Here is a 15,177-nt window from a genome sequence, read left to right as displayed (position 1 = left end):
CTAACTAAAATGTGAAAAATCCCCACTAAACTGTTTGATGAAAATTTAACTTTTATAGGTTTTCCACACATAAAACCATTACTGTTATTAAACATTTCACTGTAAAAAGAAAAATTATAATGTAGACAATACATGTATTTATTAGACCCTGTTATTCCTGAATAGAGAAAACTAATCAGCTTACTCTGGAATATCTATGAGTAATCATTTAAAACTTGTATGTATATATATTACAACAAGACTCACCAATATATTCTGAAACAGAAGCATTGATAATCAGGTGGCACAGACAACCTTGCATATCAGCTGACCAGATATGTCCATAATGGCTGTCTATCCACAGCAGTTGAGGATCACCACTCACTGTATGGTCAAGAGCTATAGATTTTTCAATAAGTGGATATTGGAGACAGTTGCACTTTTTTGATGAAAGTATATTTTCAGAATCATTTCCCACTGGATTGTTTTGGAAGAAGAATAAACAATGGCGAGAACCATCAGCATCACTAGTCATGATTTCCCAATTTCCAGTTCCATTCAAGATAGTGTAAATTAGAGTTCTGAAAGAAAAAAAAACTATTAATGTTTGCTTTATTTTTGGTAACAAAATAATTAAAACAAATGGCTCATAAAACTCTACAGAAAAAGCTATTCACTACAGAAAGAAGTATAGGTATCTATGAAGTATGTTGCTCTGGTAATATATAACATATAAGCTCATACCAGATAAATAAACTCCATACCATGACTCATATCATATGAGAAAATCCACATCATGACTCATATCATATGAGAAAATCCAACCATGACCAGTTAAAGACTGCAAAGTGTAGCAACATTAGTTCTCTTCACATTTAAGGAGCTATCCAATGTAATTTAATGTAGGTCAAGCTTTATTTAGCAATAACCATAATCCTTTCCATTGAGAAAGTGTTCAAGACTGTCTAGATAGATCACACATTCATGATTTTCTACCTTCTTATTTTATAAATTGAAACCTATAAAACATAGATAAAAACTTGTTTAAAGATCTGTATAGATGTCATTAAAAAGTTTGGAAAAGAGCCCATGCTCTTGAGACAAGACCCACGTGATGATTGTTTGTTTCAGAATGTTTGTGCAAAGCTAACAAAAGAATTATATGGACTCAAAGGAGGGCAGATAGTTAACAACACCCACTGTCAATTATCGGGCTTTTGCTGATTATATAGTGTAGTCTGACCATTACTCTTACAGTGCACACATAGCACCAAAGTGTAAAGTTGACCATCAGGATATGATTATCACTCTTACAATGCACCATGGCCCCAAAGGGCAGAGTGCATTTGTTGAAGAAATGGGCCCCAAACAATGAATCCTTTGATTTACAATTCAACCAAACTAACCACTAAGCCACATCTAGTCCTTGTAATTTATGATATCAGCTTAAATAATAGACAAAAGAAAATTTTGTCAAAGAACTGTCATCACACACACATTTTGAACAAGTACTGAAAAACTGTTAAACTATGTTGCTCTGAAAACGAATACTCTAAGATAAAAATGCCACATAAGATTAAAATTCACAAGTAAATTTTCAGTCTTGAACTCTAATCAGATACATTATTATCTGTCTTCTGGTGAATGAATACCAAACCTCCAGTTCCAAACTACTATAGTAGTTAGTTCGATGTGAGTTTTTAAATGTTTAGATTGTTTGTGGAATTATAATATTAAGTTCCATGCAGAACTGAAACTTATGTAGTAACTAGATTATGTTTTACCAGTATTATAGGTTTTAGTTGTATTGAATTGATGTTATTTGTTACACCCATAAGATAGTGAATTGAAAAATATTATGTTTAAGCATATCATTACAAGCCTTTTAAATGCTTAAAAGTATTTCTGTTATATTTTTTATCAAAAAACAAGTTTCAACACCTGACCTATGTTATATAGGTTTCAAAACCAATGAAGCTTTATATGTTTTTAGGTGGGAGTGAGGTACACTACTGGTGTAATTCTTAATCACTAAGTAGTAACAACAATTTAAATGGTATATTTCAAATTCGATAACGAGGAACCCTCTTTGAGACTAATAATGGCTGGAGACGGCTTGAATGATGACAAAGTTTTGTCGAAACGTTGTACATTTGCTGTTATGTTAAACTTATATTAAAGTTTTTCTTCATTACCCATTCAAGCCATCTCTAGCCATTATAAATGGTATATTTGTTTTACTTTTTTAAGTTTGCTTTAAAGTTGCTTGTCACAGAATAGTAAACAATCATTGCTGATGAATGTTTATGAAACAACAAAAAAGCACTGTTTTAATCATCACAAAGTTACAAACTGAGTCTTTACTTTTTTCTTTCTCTTAATGAGCACTTTGTGAATTTACATAATCAATAACAAAAGTTTACCACACAAGAACACAAAAGTAGTACATAGTGTCAATGGTGATATTTCAATGATATGTCATTTATTATAATATATATTTCTATTTGGATAACTTGCTATTTCAATTAGAATTTTATGATTTTAGTGTCATGGGAAACAGCATATTTGTAAGACATAAAACCTTGTACAATATCATCTTTGTACCAAGGTAGTATGGTGGTGAAACCATGGCAGGATCACAATAATGAAATCAGAGTAGCTTTTCAGCACTGTTTCAAGTACAAAGTACAGAGAGAAGGTGATAGTCAGATTCTAAAAGAAACTATGTAATGACTGACAAAATAAAAAAAACATATATATATATATATATCCTCAGACCTTGAAAATGGGTTCACTTCTATAGCTCCAATCATTGAAGTACTGTTGATTACTAGTTCAGGACTTTGCTCAGGAAAAAGAAACATTCTCCATATGGTACTCTGTTGATGTCTATTTTCTGACCAATATATACATCTTCCTAGCCAGTCTATGGCAATGTTATTACTTTGATGTGGTAGCTTATACACCTACACTCAAATTAAAAGAATAAGAATTAGCACACACTATTATTAATACACATATTTATGAAAATGGTTGTTTCTCTATGTAGTTATTCAGTTACAAACATATTAGCTGCAGTGTCATAAATAGAATCTGAAAGACTGTATTCACTGCATTAGGATTATAAGTCTAGAAGTACACTATAGAGAAAGGCTAGAAAAGTATAGACACGTAAAGACTTTCACAAAATTTTCATATGAAGGTTATACATGGCCTTGCAAGACCTTTATATAAGAATAATATAGACTATCATTTACAATAACAGTTCAATTAGGGTATAGAGAATTGTAAGTATCAATGAAAAGGAAGAGAGACACAAATTGTACTGTAACCATGCTTACCTATACCCTTAGGCTGCTTTTAAGTTTCTATTACATTAGAGCCTTATGCTCAAATTTTGATAAAGCATCATTAGCTAAACATCGAAGCTTGGAGCTCATTACTCAGTAATGCAAATTATTGTATTCTAAATTATGAGTTTAAATGATTGATAAAGATGTTAAAAAACATTATGCATGCCAAGACTTCAAAATAGATAGACTAACAAAGAAAACAATTTGTGTCTTTAAAGAAGATAAAAAATACAAACTTTATATAGTTATAAACTACTAATTTCTAAACAGTTTGTAGGATTTCATGTTTCTGGTTGTGATATACTACATGCTTCATATGAAGCCTCTTTTAAGCTCAATGGTCACATTATATCTAAATGTATGTTGACTATTAAGTACAGAATAACCTTTTTTTGGATAATTATTATGGTGAAACTTTATGATTAAACTAAACATATTCTATAACAGTATGGTAATCCCACTTTTTTCATTTTCACAAATAATAAAGTTTTTAAGCAGAAAAAATGTTGCAATGTAATTTTTTAACATACGTAATCCATATTTCTGTAAAAAAACAAAACAACAACAATTTTATATAATGAATCACTCCTTCAATGTTTAAGAAAAAGAGGGAGAATTACTAAATACAGAACAACCTGTTTTTGGATAACTTTTTTGTGATGAAACATTACAATAAGCCAAAAAAATATTTTCAAACAGTGTGGTAATTCCAAAGATTATCCCAGTACACAGCTACTTGGTTTTCACAACAACTAGATATTCAGGGATCTAGTATGTGGGAAGAAAGGTGTAGTGAAAGAGACAAGGCAAGGTGTTGAAGTCAAAATTGAAATAAAACTTTATTTACCAAAAAATAAAAGGTACGATCAGATGGAGACTGGACTATTTCATTATAATATTAATTAATAAAATAAACTGTATTTATCTGCAGGTAAATTGAAGATTGTAGTCAAATAAATAAAAAAAAAACAAAGCACAACCTAACAGCAGAATAAAGAATGTAACAAAGAGAAATGATGATAGGACTTCATTAGCATTCATGATTCAGCTTCTGTCTCTAGATGACCAATCATAAAGCTAGATCACAACAAACCAAAAGTATTTCTGCTCAGTATGTCAGTGGTAAACAGTGGAGAATTTCCATGATTACACCCTGCTACAAAACGTACACTTATGTCTTGATTTAGCTTAAGCCTTAAGCAGATTTAGGACATCCAAAGTTCAGTTTTCATTTATTAAAAAGTTTAGATATGAAAGATAAACTAAGGGAGAGAGATATGTGGTAGTTATATACAACTACACTATTTTTCACTAACTAAATGGGGGTTTGTAGTATGAAGAGCATCCCAACCATAGAGTTTATGTTGTAGGCCACTGCTTACATAGACTTGAGGTTTCAGTTGATTTTTATACCAAATCTAAAATTAGCTGTCACTCAATCAAACAATGCAACAAAGAAACTCTAAAATGATGGTGGTCATGCTGCCTTGACCAATGCTCGCCACTCACCTTCCACCTCCCACTTCTGCATATCCACATGTAAATGATTATGCAGCAACTTTCCACCAATAGGAGTTTGACACAACTCCTATCGTAACCAATGCCCTCTCCATATTTGCACTCGTTAATTACTTTGAGATTGGTCAAAAGACCTACACCACATATTACCAGAAGTGGGGAAGCTGGATGGGAAATGTGAGTGGAGATAAGTATCTATCGGAAATACATTTTCAGTTTAGGAAAATGTTAACTTCTTATACATCTTACCTCTTCTCACAAAATATTTAGAATACCACATTGAACTGGTGGAGGGCTGGTGAAAAAATGATCTCCTTTAGGAAGTGCCCATAGAGAGAGAGCATGAGGTGTGGAAATAAAAAAAAGAAAACAACACACCTCAGTGGGAGACCACACCGCATCTGATCCAGGTATACTCTTTACCCTTTTATGACTGTGTGTGAACATAAAAAGTGGAAAAATATGAAGGAATCCCATAATACGTATTACCGATGAACGAGACCCCTTGGTGTCGAGTGGCTATGGCATGATAGGCCATAATGGTAGTTCAACCTCATCCAATACCTGGCAGTATCTGGTATTGTACATCAAATCCACAGTCGGCAGAGGATCACCCACCTCTCCACCTTGAAATGGGAATTGGTAGGGAAGATGAGCTTCTGTACCAAAATCCGTTTCCACTTGTGCACACTTCCAACCCAACAAACACTTGATCCACCATGAACCGAAATCCTGAAGATGGTAGGAAGGAGGAAATCCCCGGTGGAATGACTTCTCTGGTCCAAAACCTGGCAGCATTTGGTATAGTTCTTCCAGACCATGGTAGGAGGAGATACCCGGCTGTACACAAGTGGGAATACATGTGCTGAGTCCAGCTACAAACAATGGCAGAGCTGTCAGGAACCGACATCCAGCAGATTGTAGGAATAGGGACTGTATACCTGGGGTGCATCTCCAGTCCAAAACCTGGTGGCATTGGGCATTTTTCAACCAGTCCATGGCAGGGGGAGGATACCATCCAGAACACATGTGAGGACTTACTTAGCTGGACTATCTCCAACCAACACTTGACCCTCCCAGGAACAGCAACCAGAGGATGGTAGGTAGGGAAAACATCTCAGCTTGAGGAGCAAACTGCAATATATATATATATATATATATATAGTCATGACATAGTGGAGTGCTTCAACCAAAACTGGCGGTATCTAAAATTGTACATTAGGACTGTGGTAGGAAGGTCATTACACTATTGACACAATTATAATTATGACCAGACTATCTCCAACCAGCACCAGACCCACAAGGAATGTACATCTGGAAGACTGTAGGAAGGAGGAATGCCATAGTGGGAAAAAGCAATCTGCCAGATATATACAGATATTAATATAGTGTAGTACTACAACCAAAACCTGTCAGAATCTGGAATTATACATCAGGTCCATAGTAGGACACCTGCCGAATGCCACCACCCTACTCTGAACTGAATGGCCAGGCCTCCATAGTCTACCACCCCAGCGGCTAGGAACTGGTTTGTGGCAAGAGTTCCCATACTCCACTACAAGAAAGGAGGGAAAAACACATTGGAGAGTCTGGAGGACCACTTTACCAGAGACAGTGCAACAGGTGACTGTGATACCCTATTTTGAAAAACAGAGTTTCCACGTCGAAGAAGTCGATCAACCAACAACTTGCAGTATTTGGAATTGTATGTCAGGTTTGCGGTAAGAAAAGTCTCAATGCCACGGAGCATTACAGAGGGGTAGCAATCCCTGTCTGCTTTACTCATCTGTATCCATAAGTGTACGGTCCGGGACAGACATACTTATGAAGCAAAAGATCACTAGAATGAACTACTAGCAGTCCTATGGAACACCCCATCTCTATGATGTGTGCAACCAAATCCTGCGATTTAATTTTTTTAAGCTATTTTGTGAGAAGAGGTAAGATATCATATCAGAAGTAGTTTTCTTTAAACATTTTGTAACCTTCAAATTTGTATAATAAGCTCAAGTTTTATAAACATCTCTATGTACCTAAAGAAAGATATCCTGTTTGTTTTTTAAATTGCTTTCACAATTCATATCATTTTAATATTTGTGAGAAAAAACACGATATATAAATACTTTGGCAATTGTCTTGTAATTTACTCTTGAGGATGACGTTGCAACGTCAAAACACGTAGAGTTGTCAACTTTTTTGAAGGCCATAGATAGGCCTAAATAAAATGTTTTTTAATTGTGTACCAGTTTAATGTTGAATATTATTTATGATTTTAACTTTATACACAAGTGCCAAAATGCTATAATTATGATTATTTTTGTCAAGAAAAAAACAACTATCAAATGACAGCAAATATTTTAAGAAAATAATATTTTCAACAGAATGATGGAAATTCAGATCTTTGTTTTATAGTTAAATATGTAAAATAATTACCAATGATGTCTTGTTCTGATGAATCACTGACATCATCAAAGCTCCATCCTCTTCAATCCAATAAACAGAATTATCAAACCCAAGATATGCCACATCCACAGGCTGAGATACCTTGTTAGATAAATACACTTCTTCATGGTTATCTACATCTGTTAGTTTGATACTGTTCACACTGGCTAACAATAACTGTGGCACAGGATTTTCTTCTGACTTTGTATACTGAGTTATCTCACTCATTGGGCCTTCTCCTGCAGTTGTTCTTGCAGACAACTGATTCAGTTTAAAAGTAAAAGTTATTATTTTGAATGAAAAGGTAGAAATAATGAAAAATAAAATAGGTCTATTTCCCATAATCATAACTTCAAGAACAACATTTTCAAGAAATAAGTTAAGTATATAATAAATGTACAGTCAAGTGTTGTAGAAAATTATAATTTTCCTTTAAAATATACTACAATAGAAAATTAAATTTTGTGTAAAAACAGTTACTCTAATAGTGTTCACTTTAAGTTTACCTTAAATCTGATAATGCTATGTCAGATTTAATAACAGGTTTTTGCTTAATATGAAATAAGTACTAAGTAAAAAAGTTTTGTTCTAAATCTTACTTATGACAATGAATATTTTTTTATATCTTTCAAATCAAAGTGTTTTTCATTTTATGATCTTTTTATTAGTTATTAATAATTCTGCCTTTTTCGAAAACAAAAGAATTGAAACATAACGCTTACATGTCTACACTTTTATGTTTATCTAATGTACAGTGATTTAGGTATTGTTTACATACATTTCACACCATTTAAAACTCATACATATATCATTTTACAGCTACTAAGATTTAAATTAATTAAGATACTTATACATATTTATCATGCTTCTCAATAAAGCAGCAAGTCTGTAAGTAAATCTCACCTTGAAAAAGCATGTATCATTTGGGCTCAGTGGTGTTGTGTTAAAGTACAGCTGGTTTCCTGGAACTTGAATGCATGGAGTGAGGTGCTGTATACAGATTGTGTATATTTGGACAATTCCATTACTTTTCTCAGGAGGATCCCAACGAAACTCAATTTCTATGGAATGTCTGTCATCAAATGGATTGGAATGGTGGGTTACAAAGACTCTTGGGTGTCGAGGTGCAGATGGCACTGTAAAATAAAATGGTAAAATTTTAAAAACTTATTTGTCATGGTTCAGATTGCAATTATAATTGTCTTTATAGTTATAAAGAAACTTGTTTCTATTAGGATGTACATTTGAAACATTCAGTACTGGATTTCAGAGACATCACTGTTATGGCATACATGTTTCTATAATATTTAATGAATTAGATAATGCAATAATAAAACTTTTAACTATTGTGGTTTAGATAACACTATCAAACAAATATTCTTGAAATCAAGATACAGATATCAGTAAAGCAACATAATGTAGGAAAATTGTTTTATGCACTGGGCTTCATAAACACAAACATATTTAACACACTGTCTTTAACAGTAAAATAAAATAAGTAATATGATTTTACAAACAATAGCATATTATTATTATGCTAGTAAAACCAATTTCAAGTTTCAAAAATTGTTTTTGAGTTTTTGTAACCATATAATTATAGATGGAGGCTCATATTAGTCCAAGAACTGACAGGAAATCTACTTAGATTAAGGAGGTCAAAAGGTTTGAACATTAATTCTTGTAGAAAAATGTATGGGGTTTTCAAGAATGTGATCCTTTTACACCACAATCTAAAAGTTTTGCTACTAGAGGGGTGAAAAGTGCCATGATATCCTCAAAATTTAACCTCAGAACTCCTACCTTGTTTTTTTACCACGAGCACACCCTAGTGATTTGGCAATATGATCACAGGTGTTATGATTTTTATGTCCATGATCAACCTATATGTTCTAAACATATAACATGTAGTTACATTGTTTTTTATTTTTAATTGAATATATTAATGAGGTACCCCTATAAATTACTTATTTTTCAAAAATAATTATTTTTAGTTATAATTAACAATTATTCAACCAATTGTATATATTTTACTAATCTACACCTAAACTGTACACATTCATATATTTATAGTTGTTTTTCATTCATAAAAACATTGTTTTATTGCATTTAGGTACTAAAATAAACAATAATTTGAAGAACTCAAATCAATAGTATTGGTAACTTTTGGACCAATATTTACAAGTTATAAATACTTTTAAGTGCAAAAAAGTGTAAAAACAACTATGTAAGAGATTGTTATCAAAAATCGAAAGTCAAAAAAGGATATCTTAAAAACCTTAGGAGTTTAAGGATAAAATGAAATACTTGTAAAGAAAAAAGTGAAAGATGGGGTGGCAAGAATTTATGTGAAACTGTGAGAGTTATGAAGCTGAAAAAAAACAACAGTGGAACTGTTGGAAGATCATGCGCTACTAATCAAAGTAGGAAACACTGACTTTATTGCAAAATAGATGTGATATAATCAAACGTGCAGAAAACAGTATGTGAATATGTATAAAAAAGTTTGTCAAAGATAATGTGATACTCCAGGCTCTAATACTTCAGAGGAAGTAGCTGTCAGGCATGTACATGATAAAGCATTCATTCACACATTTTCAACGAAAGCAGACAGAGTTGCTGGACTCAACTCAGAGTAGATAAGTTCTCAATCTTGTTGAAAATGACACAGCTGAATCCAATATCTATACTGCCCACATGCTTAAATACAATCTACTAAATCATTTCAAATACAAAATATGTATATCCAAGTTTTTATACAAGCATGAGAAAGTCATCTTCTCAAACTCACTTGATCAAGAGTCTGCTATTCAAAACAAGTAATTCCCAGAAGCTTGTGAGGTCAGTTCAGTTCCTTTTTTACATAGAAAGATAATAATTTAAGGCTAAAGAACACAAGATCTGAATTACCATTTCCTATACCCACTGAAGAGTTAGCAGAGGGTAAAGCAAAACTACCAGCTGATCTTCTCAAGTGTTTTCAGATGCTATATGTAGAAAAGGATATAGAAGTCCACGATAGGTGCTGTAGTCTTTAGCTAATGATGTGTTATTTACAACCTCAAAAGAGATCAATAAACATTCAAAACATTTGTGTCTTGCCTCAAATTTAAAAAAACATAACTGGAAGCAGAAAAGTTGTTGACATTGTTAATAGGCTTGACCACTGTATCAGCTACTACAATTCAGAAAGTTTGGAAATTGGCATGACCATGACAGTAGTTGATGAGAAGTTGGTGAAACTAGATGACTTGTTGGGTAAACCTGGTTTATAAACTGGGACAATTTTAATGAAATCACAGACACACTGCCAGGCAAGGGTTTGCTCCATGACACGATACCGTGTTAGTGTAGAGTGTCATAAAAAAAAGCACATACTTGCTTTGTGAAGATTATTCACTGGCAATAAGGAATTCAATGCTAACCACATTGAGGTTTTCTCATTCCACATACATGCCATCCTCCACAAATGGTCTTGGAATTCTTGCTTCCTGCAGGCTGTCTATCCATTGGTTTGATTTCATAATGCAATTTCATATTTTTGTCTTTTTACTGTGAAGTTCCATTTCAGATTGTACATGAATTTGTTTGGGCCAAACTCAGTTAGGCCCTCCTTAAAAATGTGCTAGGAACTGTATCTTGCTCCTGTTGTTCCAAATAAATGTTTTTTTCTAAGAATTCTTAATTTACTTGATAACGTAATGTGTATGTTGAATGACTTATGTTTCATAATTTCTTCTCCATTACAAAAATGAGATGACATTATATGATAAAATCACTGGAATATTCAAAAAGATAAGCTATGTTTCAGTCAAGAATAAATTTACTTGGTATAAAAAGTATATTTTAAAAGCTTCCTATCTAAATTACGTATAAATATTTTCATCATTAAAATGCTGAGACTGTCATCACTTCAATGCCCTTAGTAGAAATCCTGGAAGGGGTTACAGTTTATAACAATCACATTTTCAAATTCCCAGGCATTTTCTCATATGAATCAACATTCAAACTTTTTTGGCCTACTTGGGCTAAATAAAACAATTGTCTGCTCTCAAGTTAATAAATCTGAGTTATATACAAAAAATAATTAAAAATACCATCAATATTGCAATTAATACTAATACATGAAATCATTCATTTTCCATTTTACAGAGAAAATGCATGATTCCACCCAATTATTTTGGTCAGTTTTTGTCATATAAACTAAGTGTTGTAACAAGCAAAAACATAAAATTACTTTATATACATTCACTATATGGACCCCATCAATAGTGGATGTTACAAAAAGTAGGAATGCAATTTTAAGATTAAACAAATGTATAAATATGTCAAAGCTGCATGTGAAGGTTTTCAAAATCAACTAGATAAAAACAGCAACACTATGGTCTTTATAAGATTAAACATTCTTCACCATTTAAAAATAAAAGTACAAAACTAACCTGACATAGGAGTGTGGAGATTTGAGAGGGTTTGGTGAGAATAAGACCAGTATGTAAAGGGGCGAATAACCACTCTTATTGAAGAATAAGCAGGAAGGGTTCTCATTGAAGCAGAACTGATGTATGGCTTTTTTGTATACTGTCAAGAATGCAAATTTTACTTTTTGGATTAACAATGAAATAATTTGAACACAATTAATGAATAACACCTTATTAAGTTTACCATTAGTTTGATTTTAGACAAGAAGAAAAAACATTAATTCAGTATGACAAAATAAACCAGACACTGCATAACAAATAACTAATTAGATAGCAAATTATAGTGACAATAATATTTGTAGTCAAACTTTGAAATATTTTGAAACTTTTCTAAATAGCATTAAAATTTCATGTATTAATGAACACATTTTATCAACTTACCAGTACATATGGCTCCAGCCCATCATCTATTTTCACCTTATAAAACACTTGACCATAATTTACTCTCTTTGAATTAGGCCAAGATATAGTAAAGTTATCCCATTTACCAGTGAGAAGGACGTCATTTTCAGAAATTACTTCTGGAATTACATTTACACTTTTGGGATTTGTCTCATCTGTAATTTAAAAGCAACTAATTAATTAGTTAAATAAGTTTTGTAAGCATCTAAATTAATGCAGAGAAATTCTTCTGGGTATGAAAAATGGAAAATGTTAAGTATCTTTGTTTTTATGCAAAATTAATTTTGATGAGCATGTCCTATCTTGAACAGTATTTTGAATCATAGGAAAATCAATTAAATATTTTTTTGTATATATATATGACATCTACATTTAACATTTTTTTAAATTGATTTTAGTGACAACAAGTTATCAGAAATAAATGCTAAAATCCTACTCACTCTGACATTACATTATTTCATATTATTCTAACTATTACTCTAATTTCAGCTCAACACCGATGTCACTACAGACATGTCTTTAAAAGTTTACAGACAATCTAACAGATAAATGAGTAAAGTTCACAAAAATATAAGTTATTGGAATATAAATGGCAATACAATTATTTGAGCTCTAATGAACATAAATCAACTTCAACATGTTTAAACATACTACCTGAATTTTTTTAATACTTTCATTACCAGAAGGAATATGTCTAAATAACTGAAAACTGAAATCCATTCAGGATTCAAACCCAGGACTCCAGGGTTGGATTTAGGTGATATAAAGCCCACAGGCCTTATATTAATGTAGGACCCTTTCAATACAATGTATAAATAATCCTCTTTTAGGTCAAAGAATAGTTTTCACACTGAAGAAATTGGTTTGAATTGCATATAAAAAGAAGGGCAGACAGCCAACTGTGTGGCTTTGTGCTAAGGTAAAAACAAAACAAAAACAAATATATAAATAACAATGAACTTTTTATTTAATGTACACTATTTCTTGAATTGCTATAATTAGAAAATTAGCAAAAGATAATGTACCAACAATATGTTGTACTATACAATTACTGTAAGGAAATCAATATCTCACTAGTTGTCGGTACTATTAAGCAAACATAGTGTAATTTCAACATTTCAAAATGTTTCTTCAATTCCTCAACTTTTTGGAATCTTATAAAAGTTCTCTACTTGTTTTGACAAACTGACATTACCAGAAGAGAGTGAATATACGAGCCAGTTCTGTTCTTCATCTCTCCATTAGATATTTTCCTAACAAATAAGCTTGTGTTAAGTAAATGTCTTCATTTTTCCTTGCTGAAGTAGTAAAATTACTTAGACTCTGTAATGGTACATTTGGAACAAATTGTTGATAAACTTGGTCATTCATGTTCATCTATTCATCTAGATCTGAACAACAAGGTATTGCACTATCACAGTCTCTAAGACCTACACTACTAGATGTTGTTGTGGTCTCATCTGTCACAACTGATCTGGCACAGACTCCTTCTTAGAAAGGAGAGAACTTGTCAGAGGGGAACCACCAATTTTGTCCTTCTTTGGCTGTGACTGTACAGATAAAGATGGACTCATCTTTGGCATTTTCTGCAAAACAGTGTTATTACAATGTGCCTTCTCTGCTTGCAGAAGTTGTTTCTGATGGCCACTTGCATACTTTCTCTCAGTATCTTGATGAAAGCCAGACATAGATACAAATACAGTTGCATGGATTCCACAAAATTCACATTAATTGTTAAGCTAATTTGTTTTGATAGGCTTATAATAATAATAATTTCTTAAAGTGCAAAGCTATATTAATAGTTCCTCACTGACATTACTTCCATTACATCAAACCAATAACTTTATCAAACCTTCTAATTTCTAGTCAGTAATTATGCCTTTCAATACAGCATAGATTTGCAAAGAGCAAGTTATTTGATTATGAAGCACAACAAGAAATGTCATTATGTTTCTGTGGGTGCTTGAAATCATTCAACAAAGTCATGTAATTTCTGCTTAAGAAAACATGTCCTAAATTTAGGCAAACTGAGAACTTATAGCAGCATTCTTTTTTCTTGGGGAGGGGGGGATAAGTTGACTTTTTGGCATCTAGTAATGGAAATGGAGAGTTTTCTCCTCCTGTTAGTTAAAATAGTCATGTGTTGCTATTTAAATAAATCACACAACTAATATTCAGAAAACTGGAATTGAGAATCACAAGATTTGTACCCAAAACTTGTCTTTCGACAGTAGAAACAGTAAAGTCTTTAACTAAAGCTTAAATACCTGGATATGGATGAAGAGATTGATGAACAACAGCCAAACTTTGAATACCATACAACCCAAGACCACTCATCCTTGCAACATTCTGTCCTTCCATGTCACTAAGCAAAGCTTGGTTCTCCTCTTGTACCCAAAACAGTCGATTACTAAAGTAATGAAGAGGGCCTTTTCTACAGATATTGAAAATTATGCAGATTCAATAAAACATCAAAGTGGTATGTTACCAAAGTTTCATTTTATTATAATATCTTACAAACATCTTAAACATTAAACAACACGTAAGTGTAAAATATTATATACAAAGTTTCATATGTTAACATTTCTCTTACCTGAAAATGTATTACCAATAGGTACTCACCTATTCACACAGAATAGATTTATTCCTCATGCATCTGGCTATGAAAGTTGCAAGCCACTAGCCTTGAGCTAACCCCAACCTAAAAAAGCACGTGTTTAACATGAACTGTGCTACTGCATGATGACATAATCATGCAAAGATAACCCTTCACCAATAGGAGGATGACACAACCTCATTGCACAGTAGCTCCCCATAAGAAATGCACTCAAAATAACATTCTTAGATGAGACAAGAAGAAATTGCACCAGAAGTGAGGAGAATGGGTGGGAAGAGGTGAGTATCTATTGAAATACATTTTTAGGTAAGGAAAATGTTAACTTTTGAGACTATATTTCATTTCTGCACACAGAATAGCTCAAATCCCACATTGAAATGGTGGAGGGGCT

At 32.5% G+C, this 15,177-nt stretch overlaps 1 protein-coding gene across 1 annotated transcript in view; it reads right to left on the bottom strand.

Moving 5' to 3' along the window:
- LOC106472926 (proto-oncogene tyrosine-protein kinase ROS-like) overlaps nucleotides 1-14,597 on the bottom strand; it is a 54,814-nt gene extending 40,217 nt beyond the window's left edge. The window contains exons 1-7 of the mRNA XM_022401463.1: nucleotides 14,437-14,597; nucleotides 12,149-12,324; nucleotides 11,729-11,867; nucleotides 8,196-8,428; nucleotides 7,284-7,553; nucleotides 2,758-2,945; nucleotides 247-560 (exon numbers count right to left, since the gene is read on the bottom strand). Of these exons, the coding sequence (XP_022257171.1) occupies nucleotides 247-560; nucleotides 2,758-2,945; nucleotides 7,284-7,553; nucleotides 8,196-8,428; nucleotides 11,729-11,867; nucleotides 12,149-12,324; nucleotides 14,437-14,530 (1,414 nt within the window). The 5' untranslated portion in view covers nucleotides 14,531-14,597. The remainder of the gene's footprint in view (nucleotides 1-246; nucleotides 561-2,757; nucleotides 2,946-7,283; nucleotides 7,554-8,195; nucleotides 8,429-11,728; nucleotides 11,868-12,148; nucleotides 12,325-14,436) is intronic.
- Nucleotides 14,598-15,177: the final 580 nt, after the last annotated feature.

The sequence above is a fragment of the Limulus polyphemus genome, unplaced genomic scaffold (assembly GCF_000517525.1).
Source record: "Limulus polyphemus unplaced genomic scaffold, Limulus_polyphemus-2.1.2 Scaffold5739, whole genome shotgun sequence".
Lineage (NCBI taxonomy): Eukaryota > Metazoa > Arthropoda > Merostomata > Xiphosura > Limulidae > Limulus > Limulus polyphemus.
The sequence above is the reverse complement of the archived record's forward strand: the minus strand, read 5'-3'. Positions and strand labels throughout refer to the sequence as shown.